This window comes from Pelobates fuscus, chromosome 2 (genome assembly GCF_036172605.1).
Source record: "Pelobates fuscus isolate aPelFus1 chromosome 2, aPelFus1.pri, whole genome shotgun sequence".
Lineage (NCBI taxonomy): Eukaryota > Metazoa > Chordata > Amphibia > Anura > Pelobatidae > Pelobates > Pelobates fuscus.
This window is the reverse complement of record NC_086318.1, coordinates 198334089-198350839: the sequence shown is the minus strand read 5'-3', so window position 1 is coordinate 198350839 and position 16751 is coordinate 198334089. Positions and strand designations below refer to the sequence as shown.

General features: G+C 45.8%; 1 protein-coding gene across 1 annotated transcript in view; it reads right to left on the bottom strand.

The window, feature by feature from the left end:
• Positions 1 to 4755: 4755 nt before the first annotated feature.
• Positions 4756 to 16751, bottom strand: part of ORC3 (origin recognition complex subunit 3) — a 75807-nt gene continuing 63811 nt past the window's right edge. The window contains exons 20-21 of the mRNA XM_063443077.1: positions 5745 to 5818; positions 4756 to 4960 (exon numbers count right to left, since the gene is read on the bottom strand). Coding sequence (XP_063299147.1) covers positions 4855 to 4960; positions 5745 to 5818 — 180 coding nt within the window. The 3' untranslated portion in view covers positions 4756 to 4854. The remainder of the gene's footprint in view (positions 4961 to 5744; positions 5819 to 16751) is intronic.

The following is a 16751-nucleotide window of genomic DNA, read 5'->3' as shown; positions in this document are numbered from 1 at the left end:
AGCCGACCCGAATATAAGCCGAGGCCCCTAATTTTATCCCAAAAAACTGGGAAAACTTATTGACTCGAGTATAAGACTAGGGTGGGAAATGCAGCAGCTACTGGTAAATTTCTAAATAAAATTAGATCCTAAAAAAAATATATTAATTGTTTATTTACAGTGTGTGTATAATGAATGCAGTGTGTGCGTATGTGTGTGTGTGTATGAGTGCAGTGTGTGTGTGCATGAATGCAGTGTGTGTGTGCATGAATGCAGTGTGTGCAGGGCCGGTGCAAGGATATTTGCCGCCGTAGGCAAAAAATTTTTTGCCGCCCCCTCCCCCCCCCCCATATGTCCTGACTTCCCCTCCTCCTCCCTCAGTGGTCCTTACCTCCCCACCCCCGTGTTCCTTCACTCCCCCCCAGTGGTCCTGACTCACCCCTCCCCTAGTGGTCCTTACCCTCCCCTCCCCTAGTGGTCCTTACTTCCCCCTCCCCTCCCATAGTGGTCCTTATCCCACCCCCTCCCTCTCATAGTGGTCCTTATCCCCCTTCTCCCTCCCATAGTGTTCCTTATCCCCCCCCCATCCCTCCCATAGTGGTCCATATACCCCCCCCCTCCCTCCCATAATGGTCCTTATACCCCCCCCTCCCTCCCATAGTGGTCCTTATCCCACCCCCTCCCATAGTGGTCCTTATACCCCCCCTCCCTCCCATAGTGGTCCTTATACCCCCCTCCCTCCAATAGTGGTCCTTATCCCCCCCCCTCCCATAGTGGTCCTTATCCCCCCCTCCCTCTCATAGTGGTCCTTATACCCCCCCCCCTCCCATAGTGGTCCTTATCCCCCCCCTCCCTCCCATAGTGGTCCTTATCCCCCCTCCCTCCCATAGTGGTCCTTATACCCCCCTCCCTCCCATAGTGGTCCTTATACCCCCCTCCCTCCCATAGTGGTCCTTATACCCCCCCTCCCTCCCATAGTGGTCCTTATCCCCCCCCTCCCTCCCATAGTGGTCCTTACCCCCCCCTCCCTCCCATAGTGGTCCTTATACCCCCCCTCCCTCCCATAGCGGTCCTTATACCCCCCTCCCTCCCATAGTGGTCCTTAACCCACCCCCTCCCTCCCATAGTGGTCCTTATACCCCCCCCCCCCCTCCCATAGTGGTCCTTATACCCCTTTTTTTTTATTATTATTAATTTTTTTTTTATTATTTTATTTCTTATTTTATTTATATTTTTTTTTTTCGTCCCCCCTCCCTGCTTGATACATGGCAGGGAGGGGGGCTCTCCTTCCCTGGTGGTCCAGTGGTAGTTCAGTGGGGGGGAGAGGGGGGCTGTCAGAGCTGTACTTACCTGTCCTGCAGCTCCTGTCAGCTCTCTCCTCCTCCGCGCCGTCCGTGCAGCTCCCTCTGTCAGCTCACAGTGTAAGTCTCGCGAGAGCCGCGGCTCTCGCGAGACTTACACTGGGAGCTGACCGAGGTGCTGAACGGACGGCGCGGAGGAGGAGAGAGCTGACAAGAGCTGCAGGAAAGGTAAGTACAGCTCTGACAGCCCCCCTCTCCCCCCAGTCTGTATTATGGCAATGCAAATTGCCATAATACAGACTCTGACTCGAGTATAAGCCGAGTTGGGGTTTTTCAGCCCAAAAAATGGGCTGAAAAACTCGGCTTATACTCGAGTATATACGGTATATACACATATATAAGAATATTTTTTTTTTATTAACTTTCACTTTAAATTTTTCTTTGATTTTACAGTTGCAGGGAGACTGCCTGTCAGCACAGACAGTCCCCCTGCAGGCAGAGACTAGGACACCTATTGTGACCATGTGGTCGCCCTGTTGGGCGATCACATGGCCCCAGGGGTCCTAAACCGCCATGGGGAGACTGTCTGGGCTGCAGGCAGTCTCCCCACACCGGGAGCACCGCCGATCGCCGCCGGGGGAACGACGGCGATCGGGTAAGTACATTTTAAATTTAGGACGGTTCAGGACCGTCGTCGGTTGGCAAGGGAAAAATGCCGATGACGGTCCTGAACCGTCTAGCGTCCTCAAGGGGTTAAAGAAAGATAAGTTCAGCATGACAGTGCCGCTTTAAACTTAATGGGTTAAGACATAAATATTATTACTAATGCCTCCTCAAGATAACTAGGAATTGTAAAGATCAGGATACTTTATTATACTGGAATGTCAGGATTATTCACTAAAGTGAGAATTCAAAGTGAATTTCAAATTTAAGTTCAAAATAGCCAAACTGCACAGTCCCAATGTAAATATATAAATGTTACTATATATGTATGTATGTGCACCTTCGGGCCCCTGGCTACATACATACTGCGGAAGGGGCCCAATCAACTTCTCTTTCCAGCTGCTCCTCACTCCAATTCACATGAGCACCGCAGTCTTGCCACAGGTTATACCACGCCGGACTCGCAAGAGTTTAAGTGAGGAGAGCTGGAAAGAAGATGGTGCAGGCTGGGTCTTCTCTCACTGCTGGCAAAGCTTCCAGGTAACTTGTTAGTACCACCACTGCTGTCTCCTTAACACCCCTTCACTCTCCAACAGCCCCCTCTCATACAGCACTACTTCGGTCTTAATATCCCTCCATTCACTTCAGAACTGCAATACTTCGCTCTACTTCGAACCCTCTCATGCTGCACTGTCTCCTTAATACCCTTTACTCAACTGCCCCTTCTCATGCTGCACTACCTGTCTCCTTAACATCCCTTACTCAATTGCCCCTTCTCATGCGCACTGTCTCCTTAATACCCTTTACTCAACTGCCCCTTCTCATGCTGCACTACCTGTCTCCTTAATATCCCTTACTCAATTGCCCCTTCTCATGCGCACTGTCTCCTTAATACCCTTTACTCAACTGCCCCTTCTCATGCTGCACTACCTGTCTCCTTAATATCCCTTACTCAATTGCCCCTTCTCATGCGCACTGTCTCCTTAATACCCCTTATTCAAATGCCCCTTCTCATGCTGCACGGTCTCCTTAATACCCCTCCACTCAACTGCCCTTTCTCATGCTGCACTACCTGTCTCTTTAATACCTCTTCTCATGCTGTACTACCGGTCTCCTTAATACCCCTTCACTCAACTGCCCCTTCTCATGCTGCACTACCTGTCTCTTCAGTAATCCTTTACTCAACTGCCCCTTCTCATGCTGCACTACCGGTCTCCTAAATACCCCATCAGTCATATGCACAGTCTTACTACACTAGCTTTGTCTTTTTAAAAGTTCTTTAGTTAACTGCCTCCCTTGTACTACTCAAGCTCATTCTACCAAATACCCCTCTACTCTTCCAAAGGCCTCATTCTGGTCCCTACATCTCGCTCCATCCTACTCTGTCTATCCATACAGTTTATGCAACTGCCAAGCTAATCTTTTACCCCCACTCTTGGCTTTTGCCTTAGTAAAACCATGAAGTTTCCTGCCAGTTTTGTATTGCACACACTGCCCCCCACTCAGTGCATGCTGTAACCTGTGCATGTCCCTCTCACTGTGTGCTATGTTACACTGCTTCCTATAATTTCATCTTGACATTTTACCAGGTACACACTGCCATTTCACATGCTGCCACTTTGCACTGTACACACTGCCACAATTACACAAAAACTCTGCATTCACTATACACACATTTCATCCACTACACACTTTGTATTCACTATACAAACTGCACACACTATATACATTTCATCTATTGCACGCAAACACTACATCCACTACACACACTGCTTCATTACACAAACAAAGTCTGCATTCACTATACACACCATCCTCATATGTTTTCAATTGTATTGATGTTATTTTATTGCTGTAACATAGATCTGCACTTTACCTCTTACCACTGGTATAGGTATCTGGGACCCAACCTGATTCCTTTATTTCATTCCAATTCATGTGTCTCATGCGTTGAGGGTACTTTACACAACTTCTAGTGTGACATTCAAAAAAAATCAGGACCTTAGGTTATGCCACCTTAAAAGGACACTATAGTCACCAAAACAACTTTAGATTAATCAGTTTTGGTGTATAGATCATGTCCCTATAGTCTCACTTCTCAATTCTCTGCCATTTAGGAGTTAAATCACTTTGTTTATGAACCCTAGTCACACCTCCCTGCATGTGACGTGCAAAGCTTTCCTAAACACTTCCTGTAAAGAGTCATCTAAAGTTTATCCTTCCTTTATTGCAAGTTCTGTTTAATTTATATTTTCTTATCCCTTGCTATGTTAATAGCTTGCTAGACCCTGCAAGAGCCTCCTGTATGTGATAAAAGTTCAATTTATAGAGAAAGAGATATAATTGTTTAAGGTAAATTACATCTGATTGAAAGTGAAACCATTTTTTTTTCATGCAGGCTGTGTCAATCAGATTCAGGGGAGGTATGAGAAGGGCTGCATAAACAGAAACAAAGTGATTTAACTCCTAAATGGCAGAGAATTGAGCAGTGAAACATGAGAAGCATGATCTATACACTAAAACTGCTTCATTAAGCTAAAGTTGTTTAGGTGACTATGGTGTTCCTTTAAATGACAACTTACAAAAATACAGAAGAACAATAACCCCAGGTAATTTGTTGGACTGCAGTGCCCATTATGCTTATCCACCAATAAAGCTATGCTTGCTAGAACAATGACACGCAACAGGGGACTTCCTGCCATTTTAGCTAATTTGGGTGATACAGAAATGGCTGGACATTCACAAATGAATACAACAAAACTTTAAACATTGTTGTTCTTTTCATATTTTTTATTTGGTAATTTCCATTCAAAAGATATTTTTATCCTAATATAAAAGTAAAACATTATAATTACAATGCTAAAGTCTATTATTCTTGTGACATTGCTAGGGTTTGATTTTCCAGTTTAATTCAGCAGCCACCCCATGTCAGTCGTGCCACATGATCAGTTTTCTGCTTGGTGGGCTTCACAAATCCTAATAACTCCAACTCTGAAACGGCTCTTATAAAACGGGCACTGAGGAAGTGGTGAAGGAATATCATCTGACAAAAATTATAAATTCAATGCATGCAGACACAAACAACACAGCAGAAGGTAAATTGCACCCCTATAAAAATCCCAGCTCTCCAATAGAAACATTTACACCCATCACCCCAAGTTTTACGAAGACTTCCTGGAAGACAAAGACAGCTAATGAAAGACTGCTAATACTGTGGCAGATGAAAAGAAACATTAATGAACTAATGTATATTTAGACACAAACACAAGAATGAAATTGTGGTTCTGTGCAGTTTAAATAAATTTTAAAAGGAAAAACACAATATAGTATGTGTCACGCATACACAGATTAACATCCTAAGACCTAGCTTACTTATAATAGTCTAATGTAAGGTGCTAGAAATCACGGCCAATTAACACGTGGAGGCCAGTTCATTTGAAGGTCCTTATTAAGCTGTCAAGACTTAGTTTTGTTCTAGAATCATGTCTCAGACATATTACTGCCAAGACGCCCAACTAGAGTCGTAGCTAGTGTTTCACATTCATCACATGGATGGATGATAAACCAATGCAATGTATGGTCTTTATGGAAATGATTTTAACAGCTTTTGTAAAATAAGTCCAGGGCACCTTGGCCTTTCAGCTTAATAGATAGTATCACACAGGATGTTTCTGATGTTCGAGTTATTAAATGAACAAACAACAGAATCAGTTTAGGTGCGTGGACAGGCCTGGGCAATTTTAACTGCACAGCTGCTGGCACTAAGTTAGGTTAGCAGCTGACAAGAAAAGGAAAGGATACTGAGTAATCTCATCAACTTGCTTTGAGGGCTCCAAGTCACTCGCTTCAGTTGCTCCAATTACTGTTGCAAATGCCTGAAAATATAATGGAGAATAAAACAGAGTAGGTTATTGTGAGATCTGGGAAACAGGATCCTTTTTTTAATTTTATTTTTTGTTAAACCCTTTTTGCAAACTAACACATACATACAAACAAACTTGAGGAGGAGAGTTGTGGCCTGCTTAGTTATTCCAAAGCACAGTCATCTTGATGGTAAGCTCACAGTACTGCTTGTTTCTCTATAGGAGTTGATGATCTATATGAGATTTAATTGCTGCAATGATATGGCTTAAGATGTTTGTTGGTCCCAGTAATGTGTGCATATTGTCAATAATAATAATAAAAAAAAAAAAAAAAAAAAAAAAAGACAGCAGCATCTCTTTTGTTTTGTGTCAAAGTCTCGGATTAATCACACTTTTACTGACTCTTATTTTAATATAACACTTCCTAAAAATGATGTCAAAACACATTTACTCTATCTCCGTAAATCATAGAATATGGAAATTAAAAGAGTGACTTCATATCATGTGCAGGGCACTACTGACCTCTAAGTACTAAAAAATAAACATTTATCAGGGCTCAAAACCAACACTAACCACTGCAATTGTGTTTGTATTGAAAATGTATGCATCTTACTGTGTGCTTCTGAAGAGCTACATACTATCACCATAATATCATCATGAATTTTTTTTCTGCAATGTGTGCATATTTTACGTCAAGTACAGGACAAAACATTAATTTGCTTGATTTGCTGGTTATCGTGATAGTATTCCAAGCACATCATACTAGGCTAGCCAAGCTGCAACTTCATATGCTTGGAAATGCCAAGCTCTGCTATATTTGTACTATTCTTATTACACGCAGCTTGGGTGTTTTTGCTTATGATACCAAATGAGCCATATAATTTTTCTGTTTAACAAATCAAGATAATTAAGTTACCATTAATAATGGCACCATTTATACAATGTACAGCCATATTAGAAAGAGTATTAGACTGATACTTAACATGTTTACATATATGGGTAATCACCCCAAAATAGTTCTCCCCCCCCCCCTTGATAACCTACTGAATTTCATATTTTTTGTCTTGACAAACTTTTTTTTTCCCCACATGGCTATGGGATGTCCTGTTCATATATGTATGTCATAGTAAGTTGATGGTAGATGGCATTTGAATGTGTTAGAGGTTTAAACCCTCAATGACCACATCATGACGATCTATGCGGTTATTCATAGAACTTCATGCATTAAAAAGTACCAGCAGGGCACCAAGGAGCTCCTGGTATCACTTGATAACTCAATTAGTGGCCCCTGACTGACAGATAAGCTATGTGCAGCACTCAGCCGCGGTGATTCTGAGACTGCCCCCAATTGTTAATGTTCACCATTTATGACCTACCCATATATCTTTAAATCTCAAATACGTTCTTCTCTGTTCTGTATTTTCTTTTCCTCATTAACTGCCATTTCTCACCTCAATATCTGTGTCTTCCCCCACCCTTAATTTGCTGTTTGATCTAAACCAGATCCTTTCTTGCAGCCTGGGTCCCAAACAGAACATTAACTAGCTCCCAGGACTCAGCTACCAAGCCTTATGCAGAAATAGCTCTTTTGGATGGTTTCCCGCCAGAAATCCTGTCCATCTCATCTTATCAGATATCTCTCCTCTTGTCTTGTGCCTTCCTTAACACACATCTTCAACTGCTCTCTCTCTTCTGGTGTTGTCCCTGTTGCCCTTAAACATGCTACTGTAGTACCCATCTTAAAAAAAAAAAAACATCTCTTGACCCGTCCTCCCCTTCTAACTATCGTCCCATATCCCTACTCCCTTTTTCCTAAAAGCTTCTGGAAAGACTTGTCTTTATCCGTCTGACTTGCTTCCTCAATTCCAACTCTCTCCTTGACCCTCTTTAGTCTGGCTTCAGTCCCCTGCACTCTACTGAGACTGCTCTTATTGAAGTCACTAATGACCTAATCACCATTAAATCCAGAGGTCACTACTCTATACTAATTCTTCTTGACCTTTCTGCTGCCTTCAACACTGCTGACCATGTTCTCCTGCTCCAAACTCTTCAATCACTCTGTCTCTGTGACACGGTCCTCTCTTGGTTTTCCTCCTATCTCTCCCAACGCTCATTCAGTGTCTCCTTTTCTAATGATACCTCCTCCCTTCGTCCTGTCTCTGTTGGAGTCCCCCAAGGCTCTGTACTTGGTCCCCTTCTATTTTATCTTTATAATAATATCTTGGCAAACTTGTTACCTCACTTGGATTCCAATACCACCTGTACACGGAGGACACTCAGATATACCTCTCCTCCCCGGACCTCTCCCCTGCCATCCTGCAACGTGTCACTGCTTACTTTTCTTCCATCTCTGATTGGATGTCCTCCCGCTTTTTGAAACTTGATCTCTCTAAAACGAAACTCCTTGTCTTTCCTCCTCCTAATACTGATCCCCCTCCCATCAAGTGAGTGGTACCCACATCAGTCCATCCTTGCAAGCTTGCTGTGTTAGAGTTATACTTGATTCTGGCCTCACATTTGAGCCACACATCCAGTCTGTTACACAATCCTGTAGATTCCACCTTAAAAACATAGCCTGCGGGGGGCGGAGCCGGACCTCAAAGGAAGATGGACACACACCGAAGTACGCACCCTCCCCCTGAACAAATATCAAATTCATCCTTATGTCCACCTCAACCGGAGGATTAGACGACGACCGTCCCCCAGCTACGGAGAATATGAACACACTATGATCAAATTTTGACCGCCTCCCACAGGCCCCCACAAAAGCGCACATTCTTGGAAACCCACTGCCGACCTTGACCATCACCACCGTAGCCCTGGCGAAGACGTCATCCCAAGACATGCCCGATCACCCCGGCTCCCAAGGCTCCCTCGTCGAGTTCAAGACACTGGACACAAGAAACATCCCTCCATACCCAATAGAACACAGCAAGTATTTATCAGGACTTCTTGGGGAAGGGCCGGGAGGGTTGGGGACGGGCAACGGGACTTTGGATCTAAGACTAGTCACCCTCGTGTGCTACCTGGACACCCGCCTATTACCCTCAAGCACCTAGGTATACACCCTGGGGGGTACCCCTTAACCGGGCCCTACCTATGGGTACGCGGCGAGGCCCCTCACCACTTCTTTGTTATTAGATTCCATGCACTACACAGGCCTGAGAATGAGACTTGGACACCACTACACCTTACCCACCACTGCCCCACAACACGGGAAGGGAACACCCTACAAAGTTCCAAACATCAAGAGCCAACGCACCGCATTAACAGACCATGGATCCAGGCTCACAGATCACCACTTAGACACCATATGACTAGTCCGACGGACCCTAGCCCTCCTGCACCGACGGCCCCCTCAACCCACCCAGTACACACTGAACTGTCCCCCATACATCGCTCCACGAGCAACCTTGACATTTTAAAATAAAAAATAAAAAAATCAGACCCCAGGATCTACATAGCTTGCTCCAACGCACCGACACTCCCCACCCACAAGACTGGTCCCCAACAAGGACTCCGGGCGACTCTTGGGTTGGACTCCACTAGGACCCAACTCTCACACACAGGTCCCTTAGACCATGAATTGCACTTTCACACTGGTGCGGGTAAACACAAATTATAACTCCTAATTGTTCAATGCTGTTTATTCATGTTCAATTATGCCTATGTTTCTATTTGTTTACATGTTTGTTTTTGTCTGGAATAGCACTTAATCTCTCAAAGACGAAGGATCTGTTTCTAACAACGGACATCACCTCCCGCAACTGACACTCCTCGCATAACCGACGATCCCTCGTCGAGCCACCCGAACCAGAAACCAGCTGACCCCTACTCCCCACTTGTGACACCGAGAAGGGACCACTCATGACTCTGCTACAGACCACTACCTCCGAGAACCTGTAACCGTGAGTGAACCACCTCAATACGTGCTGGGGGACGACGACGATGGGAACGTGAAAACCTTCCTCCTCTCTCCCCCAGGTATACGTAAACGCCCACACCAGGGCATAACCCACACTCACCCCCCCTCAGGCTCCTCTAACACCCCCTATATCGCCTGGCTGATAACCTGTAAGACCAGGGACCCTACACACCCAACTACCCAAACCCCCCCCCCGCCCGAACCAGCGACCTCCCCAACCTCTTCCTCACCTCACCTCCCCCCCTCCCCGTTACTCCATAGTACATCTAAGGAACCTCCTCAGACTTTCATACTCCCACCACATCTAAATCACCAGATGCCTAGAACACTCTCTTGCATATCCCTTAACTGCAAGGGCCTTAACAATTCAACTAAACGGCACCAACTTTTGAGATGGGCAAACCGCTCAAGGGCAGAACTGATCCTTCAAGAAACACATTACGACGACTCCAGACCTTTCCCTCTATGCAACAAACACTATACTGCATGCCACCTCACAAACTCCCACAATGGGAAAAGAACGGAGTGGCCATCATGATACATAAATCCTGCCCGATACACTTCACACGCACCGTCCCAGACCCCCAGGGCCGATACCTCACAATTGAGGGCCAGTTAGGGAACCATAAATATACAATTACCTCCCTCTACGCACCTAACATCCCTGACTCATCTTTCTGGTCGACCCTCAAAGCACACCTCAAACTGTTTAGCTCCCACCACTTGATTATAGGAGGGGATTTCAACGCGACCATAGCTCCCGAAATAGACCGCAAACGACCCACTCCTCACAAAAAAGGGTCCATCCCCCGTCCCACAAAATAGGACAAGACCCTCTCAAATTTCGCACTCCACGCGGGCCTCCATGACATATGGCGGTTACACCACTCCAACACCCTAGACTTCACATTCTACTCACATCCCCATTCCTCGTACTCCAGAATAGACATGTCTCTGATCTCCCCCTCCCTACTACCCCAGGCCACGAAGACGACAATGGGTACCATCGCGTGGTCAGACCATGCAGAGATCTCCCTCGACATAGAAATCCCCCTAGCAGCCAAGACCTGGACATGGAGACTAAACCCCACTCTACTGCAAAACTCAGAAATTCGACGAAGCACAAACACTGCTATAAAAAACTACTTCACTGAAAATATGCACTCGGTCACCTCATCCAGCTCACTCTGGGCAGCACACAAAACGGTCGTTCGAGGCACCCTGATCGAACAAGCCACCAGACTTAAGAGACAAAAACTCAAGGACCTAGAACGCCACATAAACTCCCTGAGAACTATCTCAGCCCAACACAAACAAGACCCCTCCAAGGACAAACTAGCCCAAATAAAGATACACCAACAAGCTATAAAGACTTTTATGACCAAAGACTCCCAAAAGGTGCTTCTTTGGACTAAACAACTTTTCTACGACAAGTCCAATAAGGCAGATTCGCTCTTAGCCCACAAACTGCGCCACAAAACTCAGGCCAAAAACATAGACAAAATTAACTCCCCCGGAGGTACCATATACACCACCCCCGACCGAATTGTCTCCGTCTTTGCCGCATACTTCACGAACCTATATGACCACAGACCAAAATCCGGACATAACCTAAACCACCCAATTGACCCTCAGGCCATAGAATCTTATCTCGGAAACATCCCTCTCCCAGCGATATTGGAAGACACAAGACAACAACTTATTATGCCCGTCACGCCGGAAGAAATTGCACTCGTAATTAAATCACTCAAACCTCACAAATGCCCGGGGACCAGATGGATTTACTGGCCAATATTACAAATCGTTCTCGGACGCCCTCCTACCCCACCTAGCCACACTGTACAACTCGCTACCCCAGGGTGACGTGCTGCCGGACGATATGTTGAGGTCAAACATCACCCTAATTCCGAAGCCGAACAAGTCACTCTCTGACCCGGGCCATTACAGACCAATATCCCTCCTTAACGTAGATATTAAAATCTTTACCAAACTCCTAGCTAACCGCTTCCAACACTCCCTACCCAAGTTAATCCATCCCGACCAAGTGGGTTTCATCACCTCAAGACAGGCCAGCGATAACACCAGGCGCATTCTGGATCTCATTTGGGTGGCAACACACAGAAGGACCCCGACTCTCCTTCTATCCATGGATGCCGAGAAGGCATTTGATCGCCTCCTCTGGCCCTTCCTCTTTGCCACCCTCAGAAAATTCAGAATCCCCGACCCTATCATCGCGGCCCTGAAGTCCCTCTACAACAATCCTACGGCCACCCTCCTTATACCCAACTCCAGACCTACCTCAATTAGAATTCACAATGGCACTAGGCAGGGCTGCCCTCTTTCCCCGCTCCTCTTCGCCCTTTCCTTAGAACCCCTTCTGCAAAAGATACGAGATACCCCTCTAATCACTGGTCTTAAAGTGAGACAAACCGAATACAAAATAGCGGCTAATGCTGATGATATCCTCCTCACACTCACGAACCCGACCCAATCCATCCCTCCCCTATTGACACTCTTGGAAGAATATGCGGCACTTTCAGGTTACAAATTAAACCTGGACAAAACGGAGACACTCCCACTGGGGATCCCAGAACGCGAACTAGACAACCTCCGCCAATCACACCCATTTAAATATAACAAAACTAGTATCCCATACCTCGGCATTCTCCTACCGGCCAACCCAGAATCCACGTATACACTGAACTACCCCCCCCCTAATTCGACAAGCCCATATAGACCTCCACACCTGGAACACCATGCCAATCTCGTGGATGGGAAGGATTGCTTCTATTAAAATTAATTTGCTTCCCAGATTCTTGTACCTATTCCAAACCTTACCCGTTCCAATTTCCCGGAAAGACTTCAAGACACTCCAGACAAAAATAGACAACTTCATATGGTCTAACAAACGACCCAGGATAAAAAGAACCACAATGTATAAAACCACGAAAACTGGGGGACTGGGACTCCCCAATTTCTTAAGTTACTTCCAGGCTGCACAGATATCACAATTACAACAACTACACGCCCCCCCCATGTCTTAAATTGTGGGTAGCCCTCGAGCACGACTTCATGGGAGGAGACCACCCCTCGCTACTCCTTTGGGTCCCCAAACACTCCAGACCCGAAACCCCACAAACGTCCCCAGCCCTTTGCACCTCATTCCAGATATGGGACAAAATCATACTTAAATCCCACCTTGTCAACTCCCCATCTCCCCTAACCCCACTCTTGAGAAGTAAACCGTTCCCTCCCGGAATGACCCCCCCGAGATTTCACACATTTTGAAGACAACGAACTCTACCGCTTCTACCACTTCTTCCGATCCAATCAAATGCTCCACTTCCCGGATTTACCCAGGCATACACCGCTAAACACCTCAGACCACTTTAGGTTTCTCCAGATCCGTAGTTTCCTACAGAACCCCCAACATTCCTCCACGGCAACCGCTGCCCTGACCCAATTCGAACGGGAATGCGTACACACCCCGATACGCAAAGGCCAAATCTCCTCTATTTATTCCCGACTTAACTCCTCCTCCCCAACAGATGCATTAGCTTACACCAAAGCGTGGGAAAGAGACATTGCCCCCCCCCCCCAACGATCCATCAGACTGGTCGGAAATTTGGGAAGCGACAGCATCCCTTACCATCTGCGTTAACCATAGGGAACAGGCTTACAAAACGCTTCTCCGATGGTACGCCCCTACGGATGAAGCAAATGAAAAGCTCGACCACTGACGAATGTTGGAAAGGATGTGGGTTACAAGGTACCTATATCCACGCCTGGTGGCACTGCATAACGCAAATTTGGTCGAAGGTAGCGGACCTGGCATCAGCCCTCCTACACACAGAGATCCCTCTAGACCCGTGGATCTGGCTACTAGCTAAACCCCACGCCCCCCTATTCAGGGCACAGAACAAACTGCTCGCCAAAATAGCCTTGGCCACAAGGCGCACAATAGCCGAACAATGGGGCAACAAAAACATACCCACCCTAGATACTGTACTCAAAAAAACAGAAGAAGCCAGGGAAATGGACAAGCTCTCAGCCCTACCCCACAACACAACTCACCATCACAACAAAGTCTGGGACCCCTGGGTCATATATAGGCTGACTCACCCCTACCCATAACCCAACACCGCGAGCCACCGGCCACCCCCGCACCCCTCCCCCACTACCTGCACCAGAGGCCACCGCCCGGACCTCCCCTGATCCCCACACCCCCCACGACCCCCTTACATAATCACTGGATCACATCCGACCACTCCCCCAATGTTTCTACCCACTTCGCCACCCTGACGCACACTACCTTTCAACCCCAAGCCATCCATCTAAGATAAACACACGGAACTGAAATAGCCCGGGGACTAGATAGAACGACCTGGAGTACGCCTCAACTACTAACCTTCAAAACGGACAACGATTACACAGTAACGACAACAACACGACCCTCCGCGACTCCGCCCGCTCACCATAGGAACCCTACAAAGAACCGACACCCCCACGCCCCCTCTCCCTGCCCACACCTTCCAAAGAAGGCCCCCTGACCACGGATCACCACCACAGCACACTGGCACGAGCGGCCCACAGCCCACCCGACATAGCTTAATTCCAAACAACATCGCACGGGCCTAGCTTCTTGGAGAACAAAATGATCTCACCTGAACCACTGATATGTACTCAACCCCCCCTCCCCTCCCTCCACAGGCCCTACCCACCTCAATATCCCCCTGGAAACACACACCACATGACTACATAACGCTGACAAAAATGAAACCCCTCTAACTTGACCACTCAATGACCCATGCCTATGGGAATAAGAAGGTCGATTGTCCACAACACTTTGTACTTAATATTATGCTATTCCAGCCTATGTGACCTCATCTCTGATGTATTAACTGTTAACTTACTGCACTAAATGGATCGCATCTGTACCCCACCCCTCTTTTACATTCTGTACCCCTTAAATACAGTCAAAAGACTAAACATACTGAAAATAAAGAATTTATAAAAAAAAAAAAACATAGCCTGCATCCGCCCCTTTCTTACACAACATGTTACTAAGGAGCTTGTCCATGCTCTAGTAATCCCTTGCATGGATTATTGTAACTCTCTCCTAATAGGTCTTCCCACAAGTCGTTTCTCTCCGCTACAGTCTGTAATGAATGCTGCAGTTAGACTGATTTTCCTCTCCTCTTATACCTCTCACCTCTGTCAAGTCCTTACATTGGCTTCCTGTATCCTATACGATTCAATTCAAGGTACTAATCCACACCTATAAAGCACTGACCAATTCTAGCCCCTCCTATATCTCTTCACTGATCTGCAGGTATGCACCTTCTAGGTCTCTCCACTCTGCCAATAGTCTTCAATCATTTAAAAAGTGCCTCAAAACCCAACTTTTTAGGAAAGCTTATGGCCTCCAAGAGTAACCTCTACCTCACATACCTAAAGGGCAGCACTCTATTCTCTCCTCCAGCTCTGCTTCACTCCACCTTTGATAATATTGTAAAGCGCTACAGAATATGCTGGCGCTATATAAATACCAGTAATAATAATAATATAAGAGAGACCACCAGGGTCTAAATAGACCCTGATGAGGTCTCCTTGCATGCCTCTTTGTCTAGTCATTTGTGCTGGGCTTTGCCAGCTGACAAGCACCGATCACAGTTACTGGATTTGCAGCATGAGAGAGAGCTCTCACTCTTTTGCTGCAAAACACACAATACAGAGTGTACGGTGTTAGCTGGGAAATCCCTCTGCTGATGTAAGGAATAATGTCAGCAGAGGCAATACGTCTAAAGGAGGTTTAGAGTAGACTAACTTCGAATATTGGTAAGATAATGGGTAGGAATGGGAGTTCAATTAAGAGCAGGATTATAGGTAGGACTATGGACAGGATGAACAGAAGGCATGGTAAAGTGATTTCTTATGGGGATTCCAGCGACACTGGAGGTCCTCATGCATAGTGTGAGGATGTTCAGCGTCGTTCAGATGACCAGAAGTCGTCTAAGAACCTGGACGTCCCTATAGTGGCTTTCTAGAGGAAGACTTAACCATGCAAGGTAATTATTGCAGTTGATAAAAACAGCAATAATTACATGCTTAGGGTTAAGGGTAATGGGAGTTGGCACCCAGACCACTTCAATGGGCTGAAGTAGTCTGGGTGCCTACAGTGTAACTTTAAACATAAAGTACACAATTATGGTACAAAAGCATGGCAAAAGTGCCAAAAATGCTTTGGTCACAAATGTATCACATCTCAAAAGAGCCTTGGTCCTTAAAGAAACACTCCACAGCCCAAATACAAAATAAATAAAAATCTATGTTTAGTACCCCAAATGAAAACTTACATGAATTTCATTATGCTTTTTATTCATTGGAGATCTATGTAAAAGCAGTTTGCAAAACCTGCAGTTCGCTTGTCTGCTGCCTTTGCAAGCTCTCACTTTCTAACCCCGCCCAGACTTTATGAGACTCTCCAATCACAGACTTCTCAATGCAGCTCAATAAGAAGTCTTTGCAAGACAGGTGCTCTAGGCAATTTTATGGCAAGACAGGAGGCTTCATATTTGCCTTACCTTCTTTACTGAAACCTCCAGTAGCAAAGAAATAGTTAACATAACTTTTCAGAAACAACAAATCAGAACAAAGAACAGTAAAAGAAACACTTAACCAGACCCTCCCACTTCCTCTTTCTTTGCTGCTGCCTCCAGGTGAGCACTCACCAACTCAGAGTGTGTGTCTGCTCTGGGCTGTTTATTGCCTTATTGTTCACATATTATTATATGTTGCTTGTATTACTATATGCTGCTTGTTTTCCTTGATTTCTAAGCTGTATTTAGTTAGTATGTTTGGTTATCTATTCCATCCAGTTTTTGTGTGGGGGTCTTCCATAGCCCAGAGTATTCTAATAACAGTCTCACAGACAAGCATTTTTATTTTAGAACAAGGGAGACTGCAGCTGAAGAAACATTTTATTCCTCTAACGGAAGATGTCCGAAGGAAAACAAATGC